This window comes from Polypterus senegalus, chromosome 1 (assembly GCF_016835505.1).
Source record: "Polypterus senegalus isolate Bchr_013 chromosome 1, ASM1683550v1, whole genome shotgun sequence".
NCBI lineage: Eukaryota > Metazoa > Chordata > Cladistia > Polypteriformes > Polypteridae > Polypterus > Polypterus senegalus.
The window spans coordinates 88961917-88985778 of record NC_053154.1 but is presented as its reverse complement, the minus strand read 5'-3'; the positions used below and the strand labels follow the sequence as shown (position 1 = coordinate 88985778).

At 35.7% G+C, this 23862-nt stretch overlaps 1 protein-coding gene across 5 annotated transcripts in view; it reads right to left on the bottom strand.

The window, feature by feature from the left end:
* The window catches only part of gbf1 (golgi brefeldin A resistant guanine nucleotide exchange factor 1), a 334724-nt gene that overhangs the window by 64376 nt on the left and 246486 nt on the right, over nucleotides 1-23862 (bottom strand). For all 5 annotated transcript variants that reach the window (XM_039753120.1, XM_039753118.1, XM_039753111.1 and 2 more), the window contains 5 exons: nucleotides 20371-20582; nucleotides 17618-17716; nucleotides 11382-11576; nucleotides 8956-9139; nucleotides 3554-3694 (listed from right to left, as the gene is read on the bottom strand). In XM_039753120.1, the coding sequence (XP_039609054.1) occupies nucleotides 3554-3694; nucleotides 8956-9139; nucleotides 11382-11576; nucleotides 17618-17716; nucleotides 20371-20582 (831 nt within the window). The remainder of the gene's footprint in view (nucleotides 1-3553; nucleotides 3695-8955; nucleotides 9140-11381; nucleotides 11577-17617; nucleotides 17717-20370; nucleotides 20583-23862) is intronic.

Genomic DNA, 23862 nt, shown 5'->3' with positions numbered 1-23862 from the left:
AGGCATCTGAAAATATTAACACAAAAATGAGGTTCACTTGTGACTATTGCCGTATTGTGCTCTTAATGTACAAGGAAAGAAAAAAGGTGTACCTGGACACACTGATAGTTGAGGCACGGACAATACAGTCTGTCTATTTTACAAAGAGAACTGGAGTTTTATAATCTATGTAATTTACCATTGTGTGTATTTATTTCAGATTCTTCCAATAAATGTGTCCTAAGATGCTTTTGTTATCGGCCATTTAGTTTTGTGTGTGTTACCAGAATGATGTCCCATTAAAATAAAGGTTCCAGGCTTGTAGCTGAAAAATATTTGCATTCCCAATGAAGTTACTGTAATCCAGGATGTACTGTATATCACTCACTGTGATGATGCTTTGGAGCACTTTCCAGTATAACTGTTGCTATAGGGACGACAGGGAAGTGCTAAACTTTAAAGAGCTAATTATACATACACACACACACATTTATACATGCATATATTTATACATGCATATATATATATATATATATATATATATATATAAATATATATATAAATATATATATAAATATATATACACACACGTACACATGCACACACACATTTATACAGTATATACACATATAGACAATTGCATGACCATTTCATTCTGGCAAGGGTTCTTTGCATATGAATTTGGTTTGTTGTACTTTGAAAAGCTTCCTAATATGTAGAAAAAAATAAACAAAATCATTAATGTACAGTAGGCTACCTACCAGGACACAAACAGATTCAGAAACTCTGGACATAGCCTGTGTTACTGGACGTAAGCAGCAAGAGTCATTTTAAAATCAGGACTCATTGGCTTTTCAAAAATCTACTACCATCTATTCTGATTTATTTACTGCGAGGACCCTGTTAAAGATCTAAATAAATAGGTTTTTTTTTTTCTGGAATCTTCAAATGAATGGTTCTCCTATGGCATCACTCTGAAGAACCACTCTTGCACCTGTATTTTTAAGAGTGTAGGTTTTTGTTTTGACCTGTGGAGTGACTTTTATGTCAACTCACAGAAATGCTATACGACATACTATACCTGTTGTATGCCATTGGCTACAAGATCCGATCCAAAAAAAATTTTTACAGACCAGTTTTGCTCCTGTTCCAATGAAAGTTGCAGTAATATACAAACAAAAACTGCTCAAAGTGATAACCCAAATATAATTGACTTGTGCTTGTCAACACTAATAAGCTAACAGTTTTGATGCAGCATTTTTTATTTCTTTCAGTTGAAAATTTATCACCCGTACACAGATCATTTCCCCAGAAGCTTTGGGAAACATCTTAGTGGGTGTTTTGCAAACCTGAGTTGTTCAGTAATATTTTTTGAGCAGCATCCTGTGTTATTCTTAAAGTACACTAAGGAGCTCTGCCCTCTGCTCACTTCACTCACCAACTCCCAGGCGCAGGCAATGGGCAGCCACTATCTCACGGCTGAGCTGCTTGAAGGGCATTGGGGCACTCCCTCCATTAGAGTAAGCAATTGTATTTAAAGAGTAGGTATACAGTAAACCCTCATTTATCGCGGTTAATCCGTTCCAGACTCTACCGCGATAAATTAATTTCCGCAAAGTAGGATTCTTTATTTATAAATCTAATATTTTTCACAGTTAGAGCATAGAAAACCTGTTTACGACCTTCTAAACACGTTTTTTAACATTATTAGAGCCCTCTAGACATAAAATAACACCCTTTAGTCAAAAGTTTAAACTGTGCGCCACGACAAGACAGAGATGACAGTTCTTTCTCACAATTAAAAGAATGCAAAGATATCTTCCTCTTCAAAGGAGTGCGCGCGTCAGGAGCAGAGAATGTCAGAGAGAGAGAGAAAAGTAAACAAGCAAAAATCAATAGGGCTGTTGGGCTTTTAAGTACAGGAAGCACTGCGATAAAGCGGCCACAATGAAGGGATCAATGTGAAGGTAGTCTTTCAGCATTTTTTACAGGCGCGTCTGTATCTTCTAAGCAATCAGCAACTATGCAAACAGCCCCTCTGCTCCGAACCGTCAGGAGCAGAGAATGTCAGAGGGAGTGAGAGGGGCAGAGAAAAGCAAGCAATCAAAAATCAATACGGGCTGTTAGAGCTTTGAAGTGTGCAAAGCATATCTTATATCATTGAGGAGTTTTATTTAATACGTAATACATGCTCTGATTGGGTAGCTTCTCAGCCATCCGCCAATAGCGTCCCTTGTATGAAATCAACTGGGCAAACAAACTGAGGAAGCATGTACCATAAATTGAAAGACCCATTGTCTGCAGAAATCCGCGAACCAGCGAAAAATCTGTGATATATATTTAGATATGCTTACATTTAAAATCCGATGGAGTGAAGCCGCGAAAGTTGAAGCGCGATATAGCGAGGGATCACTGTACTTTAAAACGGTGCTTTTTTGCATTTCTGTTTGCATACTGTTCGGGATATTTTTCTCCTTCTCATTTATTGGAGGATTCTCTTTGTTCTTGATTTTTATGATATGCAGCTCTTTTTTGTTCATTTTCTTTTTTTTGACATTCATTATCAGCTCTTTTTGATTGCAATCTAAAATCTGACGTTCTTGAATAGATCATTTGCTTTTCTGCCTGCCATTATAACTGACTGCGTTGAAGGGCGAGTTAGCAGCACTGAAAGAGTGTCACGGGGTGATACGGAGAGAGGATGTGCACAGCTGGAGTAATGATTGGGCAAGCGCTCTGGAGGGGGAGTGGCCAAGGCTAAATAATGCGGACATGACTTAAACTTTTTTTAATATAATAGACAGAAATACACAAAAAGAGACTTTAGCAAGTTCAAGAGATTTCTGCAGGTCCTTTACCATTACCCTTACATTTTTACCACCCCCTTCAATACTAAATACTGCTGTTGTGCTGTGACATTTAGATTACACTCACTCCTAGGGAAAGTAGTGATAGTACTGAATTTCCACCATTTGTACATAATACGCCTTACTGTGGATTGTTAAACAACCAAGAAATTCTTTTGCAGTTTTTCCCATTTTGTGAATCTATATGATTCTTCTTCTAAGGTCCTCTGATATTTCTTTTGATTAGGGTACAGTTCACATGTAGAGATTTTTCTTGAGAAGAGCAGAAAATTAAACTTGTAGGGCACTCCAGCATCAATTGACTGACTGGAACACCTTAGTCTAATTAGCAGTTGGGGAAGGTTAACACACTTTTTCCAACGTGGAATGTGAAAGTTCAAAGGATTCCTTCAGTAAAGACAAGAAAGAGGTAGCACAATTGCTTGCATGTTATTAACATAAGCAGATTGTGTTTATTATTGTGACTTAGTTCACATTTTTATGATGAAAAGTGACAGCACTTTTACTGTTGAACTAATTTAACTGAAATACTATAACTATGGTTTGTAACACAATGAAATAAAAAAATCCATAGAGGAATGAAGCAAATAAGTTTCTTTTTGAATACTACAGTATATTAACAACTGCCATTTATGATACATTATAAACTCTTATACTGCTGTGTTTTTAATTAAACAAATGATATGTTGAATTTTTTTTTTTTTTACCAGTTTCAGTCTCTTCTTGATCTTGACGTCCATGTTTCATTTTATCAGCCATCAAATTACCACTAGTAGGTGGATAAGATGCTTTTGCTTCTGTATCTGAAGACAGTTGTACTTTACAACCATTTACCACTACTTCAAGATCTAAAAGCATTAAACATGAATACTAAAAGTTACAATTTTGTCCAAAACTTTCAATACATGTATCTGTTATTAAAAATGCAAATAAAATTAAACAATATATCTGTAAAAGAACACACACACAAGCGTTACCTGGTAAGTAATCATCCACGTAATTAAACTGTGATTTAGACCTATGAATGTAATACTCCAATCTTTACCTCGTCAAGTAAGTGAACCATTCATTGCCGCTGGACATATATATATTACAGTATTGTTAACATCTAAGATATGCATTGCATAAAAAATATTACAGCTGAGATGTCCAGTATGGTGCACAGAAGTCTTTATTATCTCTATATGACCCAGCTGGGAAAAATATGCTAGTTGTAGCATACAATAGAAGCACATATATATGTGCGTGTTTGTGTGTACACATACACACTCCTGGCCAAGAGAAGTAGATTCAAAATCTTTTAACTGACTTTAATATGCCAAGACATACTGGAAATGCTAAACTATCAATATTTACTATTTCATCATTCCTCTACTGCAGGGGTGCCCACACTTTTTTGGCTTGCAAAATACTATTTTTTTTAAAATTTTTTTATTAATTTTATTACAATCCATACAATCCATACAAAGCAATCAAGTTTTTACAAAGAGAAAAATTAAGTTAAGAACAGATCGATCCCCACCCCTGAGAGAGAGAGAGCAAGCCAAACGGCATTAAAATTAAGGCTTGTAAACATACCTAAATTAATAAATTCTCTGTGCTTTATGAACTTATTTTAAAATATTACTGATGAGATCCTGCCATGTTTTGAAAAAAGTCTGTACGGATCCTATAACTGAGTATTTGATTTTTCCAATTTCAAATAATATAACACATCGGTTTCCCACTGACTTAAAGAGGAGAGTTTGGGTTCTTCCAGTTTATCAGAATAAGTCTGCGTGCCAAAGTGTAGTGAATGCAATCACAATTTGTTTGTCTTTCTCCACTTTAAACCCTCTGGAAGAACCCCAAACACAGCTGTTAATGGGTTAGGAGGGATTGTGAGTCCAAGGCTGTCTGAAGGTAATTAAAATTTTGTCCAGAATAATGTTAATTTGGTGCAGGCCCAGAACATGTGACCTAGTGAGGCTGGGACTTGGTTGCAACGTTCAGGTTGGATCATGCCCTGGAAACATTTTGGAGAGTTTTAGTCGAGACAGATGTGCTCAATATTTACTTTTAAGTTGTATAATTGTATGCTTTGCGCATATGGAGCTCGAGTGAATTCTCTGCATGGCTACTTTCCACTCCTTTTCTGATATATTAATTGAGAGATCTTTTTCCCAGTGTCCTCTTGGATCTTTGAAAGGGAGGGATTGTAAAATGATTTTATATATTGTAGAGATGGAGTCTAAGTCCTTGAGATTGAGCAATATTTTTCCAGCATGGATGAGGGTGCAAGATGAGGAAAATCTGGAAGGTTCTGTTTAACAAAGTTCCTGATTTGAAGATAGTGAAAGAAATGTGTAATGCTGGAATGTTAAATTTGGAATGTAATTGTTCATAGGATGCAAAGACGTTGTCTATATAAAAGATCTCTAAGCAAGTTAATTCCAAATTTTTTCCAGATATTAAAAACTGCATATGTTTGTGAAGGTTGAAAGAGGTGGTTCTCTTGCAGGGGTGACACAAAATGCTTTCTACATTGGTTCCAGATTCTAAGTGAGTGGAGCACAATTGGGTTATTAGTATATTGCCGATAACGTGTGTTTATTGGAGCACAGAGCAAGGAATACAAAGAAGTACTGCAGGATTTTACTTCTATTGTGGTCCAAGCCTGTGTATGTTCTTCTATTTGTGTCCAGGTTCTTATCGCCTGTATATTTGCTGCCCAGTAATAAAACTGGAAGTTAGGTAGAGCCATGCCGCCTTCTGCCTTTTGTCTTTGTAGGGTCGCTCTTTTGATGCGTGGATGTTTTGAATTCCAAATAAATGAGGTTATTGTTGAATCTAATTGGCTTAAAAATGATTTATTAATGTATATTGGGATGTTTTGAAATAAAAAGGAGCTTAGGAAGAATATTCATCTTAACAGTGTTAATTCTTCCAGCTAGTGTGAGATGAAGGGTTGACCATCTATGCAAGTCTTGTTTAATTTTTTCCATGCAGACGCTAAATTTTGTTGATATAGAGCTTTATGTTTACTTGTGATGTTTACCCTAGGTATTTAAACTGTTCTGCAATGATAAAAGGTAGGGTATCTAATCTAATATTATATGCTTGAGAATTCACTGGAAAGAGTACACTTTTATTCAGATTAATTCTGAGACCAGAGATCTTTTGAAATTCTGTGAGTGCTGCTAAGACTGCAGGCACAGAATTTTCTGGGTCGATATATACAGTACCATGTCATCTGCATATAATGAGATTTTCTGTTCCAGTCCTTCTCTGCTAATCCCCTTTATCTGATCAGTATTTCGACAATGTATTGCCAGTGGTTCAATGGCAATGCAAACAGCAGCGTGACAAGGGCATCCTTGTCTAGTGCCACGTTCTAGTTTAAAGTAGTCTGAGCAAATGTTGTTGATGCAAACTGAAGCTTCTGGGTTAGTATACAGTAATTTAATCCATGCACAAATGTTGGGCCAAACCCAAACTTCTCCAATATAGTAAAAAGGTATTTCCATTCAATCATGTCGAATGCTTTTCCTGCATCCAATGATAATAATATTTCTGGGGTGTTTGATTTAGTTGGTGAGTATATTACATTAAACAGACGTCGAAGATTTGAAGTTAAGTGCCGGCCCCTAATAAATCCAGTTTGGTCTTGTGATATTACCGAGGGGAGCACTTTCTCCATCCTTCTGGCTATGATTTTAGAGAGTATTTTAACGTCGTTATTCAGAAGTGAAATTGGTCTGTATGATGCACATTGTAATAAGTCCTTATTTTGTTTTGGAAAGACAGTGATTAGTGCTTGGCGAAAGGTTTGTGGAAGAGATTGGTTATCTCTGGCTTCTGTAAATGTTGCTAATAGGAGGGGAGCTAGCTGAGCGGAGAATTTCTTGTAAAATTCTGCAGGGTAGCGATCAGGGCCTGCTGCTTTCCCACCTTGGAGTGACTTTATAGCATCTAGTAATTCTGATAACGCCAGAGGTTTATCAAGTTCCTCCACACTAGAAGCGTCTATTTGTGGTATCTGTAATGTATCCAGAAATGCATTAGATTGTGTATTGTCTTCTTTAAACTCAGTAGTATATAGGGATTTATAGTAGTCTCTGAAAGTGTACATTATATTTTTGTGTTCGATGATTTTATCTCCGTTCGTGTTAGTGATTACGAGATTGCGTATGCACTTCTTGCTTGTGAATTTGTTGAGCTAAAAGCTTATTAGCTTTCTCCCTATGTTCATAATAATACTTTTATACGTTTACTTTTACTTTTATAATGACTAGGTCAACTCTTATGGCACAATAACAATTCAATACATTTATGGCCTCTATGGTATTTGGACTTAATAATCTTCATGTGGGAAAAGGCTGACTCACATAAATAAGAAGAGCCGAATAATGCAGTCAAGGAGGTGGCACATTTCCTCACGTTTGGGTAATTTTCCTCTTTAAGTTTCAAAACTGTCCATGAGCACCATACTTCAGCTGAATGTCATCCTGTAGTGTGAAAATCTCATCCTTGACAGTAGAGGAGTTTTAGGTGAAACAGTGTTGCAATTTTTGGTGTAAGTGAATCAACCTCAACATCTTCCCTAAATGGATAGCACATAAATGTAGCGATCGGCTTAAGTAAAGCAAAGCCTTGGAACTGTCTGTCAAAGTCTGACAGACAATTTTCAATCTGCTCTGTGTAGTGTTTGCTGTCAAGTTGCGCACACGCCTTCCATTGCGTCTCCAGCTCTGCTGCGAGGTTTTAGATGTTCCCGAAATCATGGCACTGCAGCTTTGTGGACAGATGTTCCATTTTTTGTTTGAAAGCATTAACTGAGCTAATCATATTGACTATGGTTTTGTCTTTACCTTGCAGCTGTAAATTAAGCATATTCAACATGTTGGTCAGATCAGTAAAAAAATGCCAAGTCTAGCAGCCATTGATCGTCATTAAGTTGCTTGTATTCTGCATGTTTAATGATAAGAAGAAACTCCTTTATCTCTGGCCAGGGGTCTCGAAATCTCAGCAAGAATTTCCTCCCAGCCATCTGCCGCAACAAAGGTCTCTTTTATCATCTCTCCATCTTGGAAGGACTTCTTATGCTTAATGATCGAGTGACTCACCTGGAACGATGCTTCGGTGTCTGCCTTTGCTTTTGAATTCAGCCGAGTGAAAAACGACGGCTGTCTGATTAACTGCGATTTTAATTCCCTCACCTTTCTCTTTCTCAGATGGATTTTCGCAAGGAAGTCAGTTTCGTAGTTTTTATGAACAGTTAAAAAGTGCCTTTCCGCATTTTTCTTGTTTGGAATAGCAATGATAGATTGACAGATCAGACAAATACACTTCGATTGTGACATTGTGAGAGAAAAAAATCCTCTTCCAATTCCACATTCAGCACCCCCTACCAATTTTTTTTTTCCATTTCCCTTCTTTAGTCGATATAAATTGGAAGGCTAACTAACTAGATCACTTAGATAGCCAGAGTTTTGCTGTAGCTCGTGCGTCTGATTGTGTGTGTGGGATGACCCGTGTGTTAGAAGAAAAGAGATCTGAGACTGGCCGCCCTGTATGTCAATCAAGTGGGAAATGCCATATGGAGGATATATGATAGACTAACATCTAAAAAAATATTTTTTAATATAATTCTATATCTATTTATCTATTTGCACTACCTTTCCAATCTACCAATCAATAGTGATCGACATATTGGACACCCCTGCTCTACTGAGTTGCAAGGACTGGGAGTCTCCTTGGGGTGAAACACCATTTGGGGGAAATGTTATCAGTGTAATTTTAGAAATAGCAGTGTAATTTCATTTAAGTAAAATTTGCCTAGTTAACTTTATCAAAATATTAAATAAGGCAACACAAATCTAGGATCTGGTCCCTATAATTTGAGTTATGCAAAAAAGGCTCAGTTTAATTATGCAAATATACCCCTAAACGTTGTGAAAATGGTAACAAACAAACAAGCTTTTTCTCTTATAAAACTACTATTACAATATTTATAAGCTGGTAAGTGTATGCCAATGGAGCAGAAAAAAATGCATTTTGTTTAAAAATTAATATACCCTACAGAATTCTTTATTTAGCAAGATAAAAAAGCTGGTACTTCATTGCTTACCAGTAGATTCTTGTGCACAGTTGTAGTCCTGAACAGGTTTGATATCATCTGTTTTATCCTTCTGTGTCATATTTGTTAATACTTTGGCTTGGCAATGTGCTTCTGTACTGTCAATGACAGTTAGCAATGCTTCAAGTGATAGAAGATGAGTAGTAAAAAGCTGGCCAGTGACTGGAAAAGCATTCTGTAAGAAATAGTATAATATTTTATGTTACCTTCTATGACATAATGAATTGTTCCTAAATAATTACATTTAAAATACTATTACTAATATGAGTAAAAAATGCAAGCAAAAAGAGAATACTGTTGGTTTGCCAGGCCCCAATGAAATGAACACTAATACATTCGTAAACAAATAAACACGAATGATACTGAACATACACCTGTATATCATGAAACACTTATTTGTTGGTGTCTGTTGCAAGCCACCATGCTATGTTCTAAGCTACTTAAACCTACAGTTTTACCCATTGTACATCTAAATTCTACACACAAACATTCTACTACAAACTGTCCAACCATATTTTCTGTATAAATGATACTGCCATTAACTAAACTGTGAGTTCCAAGGGAGGCAGTGTATTTCTTAACAAATTAACCACTCAGCATATAACAATTCAGGTTAATTCATTTTTTTATTATAATCAATACATACTAATCAAGTTTTTACAAAAAAAGAATTATGCTAAGAACAAATCGATCCCCACCCTTGAGAGAGAGAGCAAGCCAAATGGTGTAAAATTTAAGGCTTGTAAAAAATACCTAAATCAACAAATTCTCTGTGCTTTATAAACTCATTTCAAAATATTACTGATTAGACAGGTTAATTCATTTAATGATTTACACTAAAATTTACAAGCCTTGTTTTCTTTTTCATTGAATATCACAGGGCACAATCTAGCAGTCGGCCTAACAGTGAGCCAAAGTGAAGATAAAAATGGGATATCTATATTAATGGTTGTATCACATAGTTTAAAAACAGTGTGCCCAGGTAAATTTAACACGTGAGTGTATTAGTTTAAATATTGAGAGTCAGCATAAACATAAGTACAGGCAGCACTGACAATGGGTATACATCAACAACATTTAATTAAATTAAGTGTAATCGGCAGTACTTTGCAAAGTCCCTGTTATATAACCCCTGTATCCAAAACCTAGAAGGATTGGCAAAGATGTTAAAGTTGAACTTCTTTAGATGATACTCTTATTTTCCAATTTTGAGAAGTCAAAACATATCTGCACTTGGATGTTTTTTGCTAGTACACTAGAATTATAAATGTTCTCCCAAAATATCTTCCTTTACAATAATATAATTTTAATGCTTCACATACTGGAATTTCTTGCAATACTTAACTTTTTTCAAACTACACATATTTGTTTCATCTTAAAAGGTATTTGCGGGGTCATTTCAAATATCAGAGACATGCCAGGCTGCTAATTAATCTGAACTAAAAATACCCCATAGGATGCGAAGCATTTAAGGTTGGAGCAATTTTCTTTTGAATTATAAAGCCTGGTTAATGGAACAAATAGATATTAAAGTTTTTATTCCATCTATCTCAGTAGTCCTACTTATAATAATGTAAAATGAAATTGCTACATGACAACATGAAGACAGCATGTAGAAAACATTTATATTGTGGTATAATAAAAGTATTTTCCTCATTTTAGTATTACTGCATAGTTTAGGAAGAATAATTTCAAATGTTCAGCCACAGTTCGATAAAACTGAAGATCATAAACTTATTTATTTTTAAAAAACAGTTGACAAACATTCATAAAAATGAAAATTATCCCTGAATACCCACAAACTATTTGTACAAATCTAAGGAGAAATAACTTCAAGTAAACATTTCCATTATTTGCTGTGAATGTGAACAAATACTGGCCAACTACTTCTTCCAAAAGTGCTTCAGGTTAATGATATTTCTAGTTTAATGAGTATGATCTGTTTATTCTAGGTCCTGAAAAAACATATAAAGATTTATTCTGGACCTTGATTAGACCATTTCAAATTCATAGTTTACTTTTCTTCAAAAATTCTGATGCAAACTTTCTAGCAGGGCAGGCAGAAAAAAAGTCCTAATTATTAATGAAAGGGGTCAGACAGCCAAACCTAAACATGACATTACATTAGATATTTAAAGTAGTGATACTTAAAAAAAAAAAAACTTTATATGCCACCATTGTTTAAGTATTATTAATTATGTATATGCATTTTATGCCTGCTCCTAAAATGTTAATGTTTTTTGTCCAATATTTACTCTGACAAGTTGAGGTGAAAAACAAAAAACAACAAAATATTACATTCATGCCAGAAGAAGGAAACTCTACAATTCTGCTGTAGAACCTAGAAAATTTAAAGACAACAAAATGCATATTTTAGGTAAACAGAGCTAGTACATAAATTACTTCAATAAAAGTACCTTGGAAAGTAGTTTGGTCAGTTCTTCAAATAGGTTTGAACAGTAGAAATCACAGTCATAATTGATATAGAGCTCTGTCACAAAGCTAGGAATTCTCCAAAGTTGAACAATTGCTTCAAGAGCCATTTCCTTCATTTCATATGGCATTCTGGGGTTTTCTGAGGTAATTATATCCATTAGCCTTTTTAAATACATCTAAAAATCAAAATAACAGAGCAATTAATTTTACTTGCAATATGTATATCAGTTTGTTCTATATCATTTAAGACTTTAATACACAATGCGAGGTCTGAAACCTGAAAGTACCTCTTATGAGAAGGACATAGGAATCACAGTGACATAGGAATCACAGTGAACTTTCCACTATCTACATCCAGATTGTGTACAAGATGGCTAACAAAATGTTAGGTCATATAGCATGATGTGTGGAGTATAAGGCAAAGGGGGTGGTCCTTAAACTATAGTATATAATACACAGGTTAGGCCTCACTTGGATTTCTGCATGCAGTTTTGGCCTCATGTATAAACGGTGCGTATGCACAAAAATGTTGCGTAAGAACGCTTCCACGCTAAAATCCCGATGCAGAAAACCTAAACTTGCCGTAAAGCCACTCACATTTTTATGGTAGCTCAAACCCTGGCATACACAAGTTCTCTGCTCAGTTTTGCAAACTGGCAGCACTCAGGGTCAAAGCAGTGGTACTGTTCCTGTGTGGTTATCCTTACTTTTTTAGATTTTTAGATCCACATCCCTGACGCAGCTTTAGAAATACACTGAAATTAACTGCATATTGTTCATTAGTTTAAGGCATCTGATTGTAATTAACCTGTAACAATATAATGGTCCAGGGAATAGCCAAAGTATTCCAAATACCATAGTTGCTTTAGTGTTGTTACTCTCACTGCACCTTCTTTTGCTTCTTTCAGCTGCTCCCTTTATGAGTTACCACAGTGGATCATCTCTTTCCATATTACTCTCACTGCACCACTCGGAGTATTTATATCACTATATCTGAGTGGGGAATCACAGCTCTACAGCAGCTGATTGGAAAGAGAATTATCGGTATACAGCATCAAGCACACGCTGCCTCAGCCATGCTGTCTATTGAACTGCTCTCACACGGCAAACGCTTCAAAGCCTTTCCTGTACAGACCTCGCGGTTCAGAAATAGTTTCATCCCAAGGACTATAAATGCACTCCATCAGTCCATCAAGTGCTCCTTGTAGAACTGTTTGTACTTATAAGCACAATTACCTCACTGTAAACTTGCACTAGTTACAATATAGTACAATCTGAGCCACTTTATAAAGCGCGTATTTACATATGATGATATCATTTTTAAGATGAAATGCAGCAAAATATGTTTATTATATTATACAGATAAAACTTTAAACGTGAGGACATGGTGTCACTGCGCTAGCAAGGATCTGGCACTCCGTTCATGAATTGTTCCTGCCTCACGCTGTATTCTTGCTGGTGCAACACTGAAAGGACAGAATAATGAAACATGTATTACGAAGATATTTCAATGTGCCTTAAAACTTTTGAAGAATCTAAACTTACAGATAGCTTAACGTCTATTACAGAGCTGATTGTGTGGCAATTGGGTATTTGGAGAAAGAAAAGTAAGGACAGGAACTGGGGGTTAGTCATTTGAAAGAGACAATACTGCTGCAATAAATTATTTAATTGAAGGTCGCGTACAGCGCAGCAAGCATCTTGCGTGAGACATGAACAAATACTGCGCCACCATGTTCCCATGTTTAATAACATGCTTTAACTCCTATCATCATGAAAATGATATCAAGTATACATCTCAGTATTTTAATTATTCAGACAGCTGTAATATTATGAATGTAATGGATTCTGTGTCCTGTTGGAGGAAGAGAAAGCCCGTTTAAGAAGCATGTACTCCACATTGAGCACATAGAAGATCAAATACAAAACAAAGCATTCAACGTGCTACTTTAGTTACGATGGGATTTGAGAAACTAGTAAATTAAACAATTTTAAGATGAAGTTTATGATGGTCAACTTTAATGACGAAGAAAAATGCTTGATTAAAGTGGAAATTTCGAGATTAAAGTTGACATTTTGTGCTTTTATCCCACTGTGTGCGTATTTTTTTTTCTCTGTACCCTAATAACCTTTTATATGACACTCAGCCGGTGGGCTACGACTTGCCTTTTCATGGCGATGTTGATATGTGACAACTTCTTTTTTATTTCGGGCACTGTACGACTTTGTGAACTTGAGCTTTCGAGTTTCTACAACATGCTATGTCACTCGATTAACTTCCTTTTGTTGTTTACACCACTGTTTAAACCAATAAAAAGTAAGTTTTTCCTTGCTTCCACTTAATATTCGCTAAAATTCTTCTATTTCCCCCTGTGCTTTTGCCATTGTCCTTTCACAGAAGGCTGAGCTTAAGGGCTATTTATATTGATTTGCATATTAAAAGAGGCGTAATTCTGGGAGGAGTTGGGGCAGGACAGCAGGCGCGTGCATGTGCATTACTTTTCATGCTGACCAGGATTTATGTAGCGGAAGAACGTGGAAGTTGGCATTCACACAGATTTATGCATTTGGACATTTCTGCTTTTGTGTTTACGCCATGTTATAGTGTGAATTCTACATATGGCGTTATGCATGAGGCCCCAGGTGATTAACGCAGCAATACAAAACGTTCTGAGAAGAACAATTCAACTAATCCTCATAGAGAATGTTATAAGTCTATTGTAATGCTGATTGGTGAAATATGATAAAGGATTTTAACAGTGGTTTGTCAGTGATCTTGTTCAACAAATTTTTCTCTGAAAAGTGAACTTTTTTTCCCATTGCCCCATGATGCTTTTGCAAGGCAAGCATGACAACACAAAGCTGTAGAAGCCAATACTAAATTGTCACTTCCTGAATTTTATTCATGGAATGCACTGCTAAAACAATTTTATTACACAAGTGTACTTTTATCCAAGAATAAAACAGAAGAAACAAAAATGACATGTTAATGTGAATGTCCATGTATGAGGAAAAGTAACACCCACTATTGACCGTTTGCTCAACAAGACACTAAGAAGAAAGTATTCACAAGCGTGTTTGTGTCTGCTTTTATCCCTTCAGCACTAACTTTTACAAGTATAATAAATTTACACTGCCTGTTACAGACTCAAATCAAATATATGTTTTTCTTATACAGGTGCATCTTAGTAAATTAGAATATCATTGAAAAGCTAATTTATTTTAGTAATTCAATTCAAAAAGTGAAACTCATATATTACATAGATTCATTACACACAGAGTGATGTATTTCAAGTAATTATTTATTTTGATTTTGCTGATTATGTCTTATGGGATGGGAACTTCCACATGCAGCTAACGAGACTTTAGTACGCAAGCAATTCTCCACGCTAATGTTTAGATCTGAAAGTACCATTCTGATGATGTATGTACTACGTACCATAACGCAGATCGAAAAAAAAAAAACACACATTCAAATGACAACTCATGATCAAATGGCATAGCGTTTTCAAATAATGACATTTTCATGCATGTATGTGTGTGTGCATGCACGAGAGAGGCAGAGACAGATTTGATCTCATTCAAATGATTACTGGAATATAAAATACACTTCTGCAAAGGTATAACGAAAACAAGTGCGCTTTTATTCAAGAATAAAACTGAATAACAAAAAATATCAAGTGACAACAAGACACGAAGAAGACATGTTTCACCAGCATTTGTGTGTCTGCTTATATCCCTTCTACAACATCTTTTACAGGCGGCAAAAATTTACACCGGGTGTTACAGCCTCAAATCAAATTTATGTTTTTATCATTTTACGTTAATAATAACATAACTCAAAATTGAAACAGCTAGACTCGAACCCACAACCTTTTGGTTATAATACAGCAGTTCTTACTTCTGCACCATCCAAGAAGACATCTTTCTTCATTTGAGCTTGGGCTTTTAACACATTGAAAGCAACATGCAAATCAAATGATTTTTTTTTCTTTGGTTATATTCTTGAATAAAAGTGCTTGTGTTTACTTGATTTTTGGACTAAAGTCTTCACACATTATACACTTCAAGTCATTATTACTATAGCATGGAAAAAGTTTGTTTTGTTATGTGTTTACCTTTTCCTGCCTCACATTTCCTGTCTTACTACATTTACTCAGATCGTTGTAGACACAGAACACTCATGAAATGAATGTATTCCAAAGAACGATATATTATTAACCCTATACAATTCCAGGCACCTCACACCCAGATTAAGAGACTTGTGCTGGGAAAACTTCAGCTGCATCGGTGGGGGATGGAACAGCAGGCTGCTTGTTGGTTGTGCTGATTGACACATTTGCAAAACAAAGACACTCATGAAGAGGTGCAAAGGAATTTAAGGTGCCCAGGCATTATGACTTTTTTCATAGGCTTCAGGGATTTTAGTGCTAACTATTCACAGTAACAGTCAATTTATGCAAGGGTGACCAAATTTTTGCATACCACTGTGTAACACTGATTGATAAAGTCCCTGGGTCTATGGGTGTTACTTAGTCAGGAGATGCCGAGAGGGGGATTAAAGATATTTTGGACTCAAGAATATGCCTTTTACCTCAGGTAGGCATGGTGGCACACTGGTTAGAACTGATGCCTCACAGCTCAGGTCACATATTTGGCCACAATAATCAGTCTAACAGAGTTGACAGTCACTTCTCCTGGCCTCAGGGAGCCTTAAAAGACCACTGCACTATTGTAAACCACTTGTATCTAATTCATTGCCGATTGACTTCAATGTATTTTGCCAATTCGTCAAAATACTTGGATATTTTCTTGTTTTCAATGAACTTGAAGAAAAAAGAATTCAGCAAGGTTTACTCATAATTAGTTATAAGAAAAGACTGAAGAAGTTGAACCTTTTCAGTTTAAGTAAACAAAGATTAAGAGGTGACAAAGGAATTAGTACAATGGATCCGTGTTGTTACTTTAAAATTACACAGGTACAAAAGGTGGAAACCAAAGGGTAAATATAGCACGCATTTTGGAGAAAGAGAATAAACTACCAGGTAGTGTGGTACAGAGTAAGAGTAATTTTATGAAATTATGATGGAGGAATTAGGCAGATAGGATTAGTGAGGTATTCTCATCAGAATTTCTCTAAATGTTCTAAAGGAATACTGTATTCATCAATGCAAAATTCTGTACAACATGTTATCAAAAGGGAGTTGGTAGATTGCTGCACATTTCACTTGGATGTCTGTGTGCTTTTACATTTTAGTTACTTTTAAATCCTGTTCACTTTCATTCATATTACTGTGAGTGTAGAACATTCGAAACCCCTGGTATAAAACTTTGTCCATTTAAAAAATGTTAGATAATTCAGCTGCTGAAAATTCTAGTGTATATATTTGGTATTGGAGTGGCACATTGTACAGTATGCCGATGTATCCTGTACACAGGTAAAAGGACTCTATATAAACCTAAAAAAATGTTTTTAAACTTGCTTAAACTGTGATGCCTTCATTCCTCAGATTGATGAGCAAGTAAGTATGGAAAATGTGCTATATAAATAAAATGTATTATTTAATGTTAAGGAGAGTTCTTCAAAAAGACAAACAACCACCACAATAATGTCCACCCATCATCACTAACTCATAGAAAAGATAAATATGTATATAATTGTAGAAAAAAATATTATCTAAATAACTTTTTAAGGTAGCAAAAACACTTTCAGTGGCTACAACATGGCATATTTTTCAATCACTCCTGAACCAAAAGCTACCTGCCATGTTAAACCAGTAAGGTGGTCTTTTACAGACAGAAGAATGCCCTGCAAGTGAGGTTAAGGCTTCATCAGAAAAACAGGACAAGCTGAGAGTATTTAATATCTATACATTAAATCATAAAGTTGAAAAGTTAAACAGGAAGTGACTGAGTACACAAAACAAATTACACAGAAGCAAAACAAGAATATTTGATGGCACATTTAAAACATTATTGTAAAGAGGACATAAAAGTAAACAAAACCTTAGGAAAAAGTATGTTAGCTTCACCTTACATACTCTTTAAAACAGCGGGTTGAAAAATAATAATTATAGAAATATGTGAAAGATCCAAAGCATTGTATTTAGGCTCATACCAAATACAAAGTTATAAGATCCACCCAAAGTAAAACATAAAGAAAAAGAATTTCTTTGAACAACATTTATGGCTCAAAACATTTTAAAGGCATACTGACCTCAAGCTGGAATTTAAGATGTCCTCTCATACTTTCAAAAAGAAGAAAACATACTTTAATGGAAGCAGCATAATGGTTCATGCGCTCTATGGCTAGGAGCTAGAATAAAAAAAAAAAAATTAAAAAAAAAAACACTTACTAATAAAATAATGTGAATACAATAAATTCGCTAAAAATTAAATTCAATCAAAGTCTTCATATGATTTAAAATCCCTTTCTTATTTCAATATCATTACATTTATAGTTTAAAACAACAGTTTAAAACTACTTACGGTTAGGTCCATAAATATTTGGACAGAGACAACTTTTTCCTAATTTTGGTTCTGTACATTACCACAATGAATTTTAAATGAAACAACTCAGATGCAGTTGAAGTGCAGACTTTCAGCTTTAATTCACTGGGTGAACAAAACGATTGCATAAAAGTGTGAGGCAACTAAAGCATTTTTTTTTAACACAATCCCTTCATTTCAGGGGCTCAAAAGAAATTGGACAATTGACTCAAAGGCTTTTTCATGGGCAGGTGTGGGCAAGTCCGTCGTTATGTCAACATCAATTAAGCAGATGAAAGGCCTGGATTTGATTTGAGGTGTGGTGCTTGCATGTGGAAGATTTTACTGTGAACAGACAACATGCGGTCAAAGGAGCTCTCCATGCAGGTGAAAGAAGCCATCCATAAGCTGCGAAAACAGAAAAAACCCATCCGAGAAATTGCTACAATATTATGAGTGGCAAAATCTGATGCTCTGTGTAAGAAAGGTCAGAGCCGACTATACTTTCTTAGAAGGTTGGCGTCCTTCAACATCTGCAATAAGATGCTGCAGATGTTCTACCAGACGGTTGTGGCGAGTGCCCTCTTCTACGCGGTGGTGTGCTGGGGAGGCAGCATAAAGATGCCTCACGCCTGGACAAACTTGTTAAGAAGGCAGGCTCTATTGTAGGAGTAAAGTTGGACAGTTTAACATCTGTGGCAGAGCGACGGGCATTAAGCAAACTCCTGTCAATCATGAAGAATCCACTGCATCCACTGAACAGTGTCATCTCCAGGCAGAGTAGCAGCTTCAGTGACAGACTTTTGTCACTGTCTTGCTCCACTGACAGACTGAGGAGATCGTTCCTCCCCCACACTATGCGACTCTTCAATTCCATCCGGGGGAGTAAATGCTAACATTACTCATTAGTTATTGTCTGCTTTTACATGCTTTTTTATTACAAAAAAAACCAAATAGTATCAGTATACTGCTGCTGGATTATGTGAATTTCCCCTTGGGATTAATAAAGTATCTATCTATCTATCTATCGTTTGGTACATCCTGAGAAAGAAGGCAAGCACTGGTGAACTCAGCAACGCAAAAAGACCTGGACGTCCACGGAAGACAACAGTGGTGGATGATCGCAGAATCATTTCCATGGTGAAGAGAAACCCCTTCACAACAGCCAACCAAGAGAACAACACTCTCCAGGGAGTAGGCGTATCGATATCCAAGTCTACTATAAAGAAAAGACTGCATGAAAGTAAATACAGAGGGTGCACTGCAAGGTGCAAGCCACCCATAAGCCTCAAGAATAGAAAGGCTAGATTAGACTTTGCTAAAGAACATCTAAAAAAGCCAGCACAGTTCTGGAAAAACATTCTTTGGATAGATGAAACCAAGATCAACCTCTACCAGAATGATGGTAAGAAAAAAGTATGGAGAAGGTGTGAACAGCTCATTATCCAAATCATACCACATCATCTGAAAAACACGGTGGAGACAGTGTGATGGCTTGGGCGTGCATGGCTGCCAGTGGCACTAGGACACTAATGTTTATTGATGATGTGACACAGGACAGAAGCAGCCAAATGAATTCAGAGCTGTTCAGAGACATACTGTCTGCTCAAATCCAGATAAATGCAGTCAAATTGATTGGGCGGCGTTTCATGATACAGATGGACAATGACCCAAAACATACAGCCAAAGCAACCCAGAAGTTTATTAAAGCAAAGAAGTGGAAAATCTTTGAATGGCCAAGTCAGTCATCTGATCTTAACCCAATTGAGCATGCATTTCACTTGTTGAAGACTAAACTTCAGACAGAAAGGCCCACAAACAAACAGAAACTGAAAGCTGCTGCAGTAAAGGCCTGGCAGAGCATTAAAAAGGAGGAAACCCAGCATCTGGTGATGCCCATGAGTTCAAGACTTCAGGCTGTCATTCCCAGCAAAGGGTTTTCAACCAAGTATTAGAATTGAACATTTTATTTCCAGTTATTTAATTTGTCCAATTACTTTTGAGCCCCTGAAATAAAGGGATTGTGTTAAAAAATGCTTTAGTTTCCTTACATTTTTATGCAATCTTTTTGTTCAACCCACTGAATTAAAGCTGAAGTCTGCACTTCAACTGCATCTGAGTTGTTTCATTTAAAATTCATTGTGGTAATGTACAGAACCAAAATTAGAAAAAAGTTGTCTCTGTCCAAATATTTATGAACCTAACTGTATATCCAGATTATAGATATTGTTACTGTACTATATTAAAATGCTTAAGTTATTCAAATGAAATACATTTATAAAGGCATACAATCAATACAGATAATAATATATAGAGCTATATTTAAACAGATTTTATACCCTTCGCTCGTGAATTTGGGTACAAATTTATTCATCTCAGCTGCTATTTTCCGAAATAGTCCTATTGAAGTGAACATTACACAAAACTTTGTTTATTATTTTCAGGTACCTCAAATCATTTACGAAAAAAGAAAACTCTTACTTGAAAAAGATGTCTGCAAAGTTCATCTTTAACAAGGCCAAGCAAAGATTGGAACTTGGAAATATGTGCACATTCCAGAGCCACCGTCAATAGCTGCAAGCCCATGTGGATCATTACTTCAGAGTTATGTCGATCGTGAGGATTGGTTAAAGATATAAGAAAACGGAAAAGCTCCCGAATACATGGAAGGCCATAAGGAACCAATGTGGCACCTGCATAACCATTTAAGGACAAGAAAAAGGAAAACAAAAGGAAAAAAACAAAAAAAACCCACTTGATTTCACAGTTACTACAAAAAACATGATTCATAATTGTAAATGCAACAATACTTTATAAGCAAAAAACATGACCTGTGTTCTGAATTGCCCTGTACCAGAGACTTGAACTGGCTGTCTACATTCTAAGTGTGTTCTTCCTTCTCATAGTAGTAATACCTGTTGCAGATTTATTTAGGAAATACACAATTATTGTAGTATGTTTGTTGTTTCCATATAATGTAACAAATGAACCTTTAGTTTGGGCAATTTTGAATTATTAAAAAAAAAAAACCTCACAGAGCACTGAACGCCTGGCTTCCTGGCTTGTTGCATGATCAGACACATTTAAAATAAAAACAATCTTTGTCTACAGCGGGAAGATTTTAATGTCTTCTGCAGTACAGTGAAAATCTCTTATTATTGACTTTGGCTGAAAGTTTAACCAAACATATGACATGTCTTCTTCAGTTAGCACGCTTATGCTAAGACTAGGGCTAGGTGATACGGAAAAGAATCTTATCACAATACTGTTTTTCATATCAGTTGATATCAACATATATCATGATGTAAATCAAACCACTATTTCTGTCAAGCTTTAAGGTTCCTTTTTGATCCCAATGAGATACGAAGATATCATAAGGTTAATTTCAGTTTACATTTTATTTTCTGTCAGATTTTGAACATGAGAAATGTACTGTAGAACTATATAGAACTATATAGAATTATAAAACTATATTTCAAATAAATAAAATAGGTATATATAATAAACTAAAATATTAATTACAACCAGTTAAATGTTTTAAGTGTTACAAGAGAACACAAACAAAATAAACAACTAAATTCTTTTATTTCCAAATAAATAAAATACGCAAAAGTCTCAATTCTGAACATTCAAAAGTGTTCAGGTTTTACAGGAGAACACAATAAATTTGTTGGTCAACTCCAGATAAATAAAATAAAACTTTAAATCAAAAATCTTAAATATAAAATTAAAATCTTAAAGCTTTCAAGTTTTAGAGGAAAACACAAAGTAAATTCTTTGGTCAGTTCCAAATAAATAAAGTAGGTATTAAAACAGAATAAAATCTCAATAAAACACCTCTCTACTGTATCCTTTTCCTTTGAATAGATTTAAACTATTTTAAATGGTTGGGAAACAAACCCCCAAATAGACAAAAACATTCTCTGTCCTGCTCCACTGACAGACTGAGGAGAGCGTTCCTTCCCCACACTAAGCGACTCTTCAATTCTACCCAGGGAGTAAATGTTAAAAGTTTACATTATACAAAGTTATTGTCTGTTTTACCTGCAGTTTTATCACTCTTTAATTTAATATTTTTTATTGTTTTTTTATCAGTATGCTGCTGCTGGAGTATGTGAATTTCCCCTTGGGATTAATAAAGTATGTATCTATCTATCTGTCTACAGTGATCCCTCGCTATATCACGCTTCGACTTTCGCGGCTTCACTCTATCGCGATTTTTTTCTCATACACGCTACGTCACTACGCATGCACTTTCTGAGAACTTTTATCTAAGCCCTACAATGGCTCCTAAACGTGTTGCTTTTTATAAGCCTTCTGACAATAAAACTAAGCGCCGGAGGAAAATGCTTACTATCCAGGAGAAGGTGAAACTCTTGGATATGATTAAAGATTGCAATACCCTACAAAAGCCTCCTCACGCATATGAAAAGACAGCGCCAGCAACTGCCTATCAAGATGTTCTTCAGCCGCGCACCCAGACACCCACTGCCTACTCCTAGTACTTCTTCACTGAAGACTGAAGACAACAACACACCTGCTGAAGATACTGCACCACCTCTGAAAACTCTCCTACTGAGGTCGTGCCTTCATAGGTTTGTGGTTGTGTGCAATTAAATGTACAGTACAATAATCTACTATATAAAAGCGTTTGGGATTGCCCTTCCGTCCCGTGAGTGCAAAGCGTAGCAGTATTCCGCTTATTACAGACTTACTACTTGCGGCTTGAGGTACGAAGCGACCCGATGTGAGCAGAGTTCTGGTGCTCTCATCATTCCCTTGCTTTTGTGCGCGATGCGCTGGAAAAATAGACAAAATTATGTAATGTTAATATAATGTAATGTTGGTGGAGTACAAATGCCTCACCGCATAGTAAATATCAGGGGAGATGGTGCTTGCTTATTCTCATCTATAGCTTATTTAGTGCATGAAACTCCATCTTTAGCGGTACAGAACTTAGGTTTTCGGGAGATGTTATGAATGGGCACTTTGATGTTCTCATTCCCTACACTTACATGCCTGATGTACACATGGAGCGCACAAAAATTGAGGATAAAAGTCGGTCGCCTAGTAATATGATATTTGTAACGTCTAATATGTCTTATTTTCTCTTATTTTGTCTAATATATTGGGTAATACAAGTGTAATGGAGACTAAAGGGTGTTATTTCATGTCTAGAGGGCTCTAATAATGTTAAAAAACGTATTTAGAAGGTCGTAAACAGGTTTTCTATACTCTAACTGCGAAAATACTCGATTTATAAATAAAGAATCCTACTTCGCGAAAATTCATTTATCACGGTAGAGTCTGGAACGGATTAACCGTGATAAACGAGGGTTCACTGTATCTGTATGTGTTTTCTAGTGTATCTCACACTATTTAATTAAAACAGGAATGCTGTCAAAACAAAACAATGCAATTCCAAATACACAGATATTTCTTATTCATTTGTCATTTTGTTACATGTCATTGTTTCACTTCACAAGAGTATTCACACATACAGTTGCATGTGTGATGTGTTTTTTAGTTATTCAGATAACTGGCACTGAATGGAGTCAACAAGAGAGGTGTATGGTGGATTGTTGCTACTTAGGTTCACTCTTAATTGTTCATTCTAAAAATGTTCATCTGTCAGTCTTGCTCTGAACTTTGATTTCATGACATTCATGTAAGAAAAGGCAAACTCACAGAGATATGTAGACCCAAACAAAGCAGACATTTTCAGAGCTGCTTGGTGAAGATTCTTATAGTTATGTGGCTCTACTAAGTTCCAGAAATGCTGAGAATGCTGTTGAGACTTTAACTGCACATTATTTTGAAGGTTTATTAAGATATAATACATAAAATCCAATGTTTGTCTGTCTGCTTTTCATGCTACTTAACAGATTTAGATAGGGTGTTTTTCTACAATTTGCTTGAACATTCTGGTTGATTTTGCGACTTCTCTAATTTTGCTATGTGTCATAGTTCTCT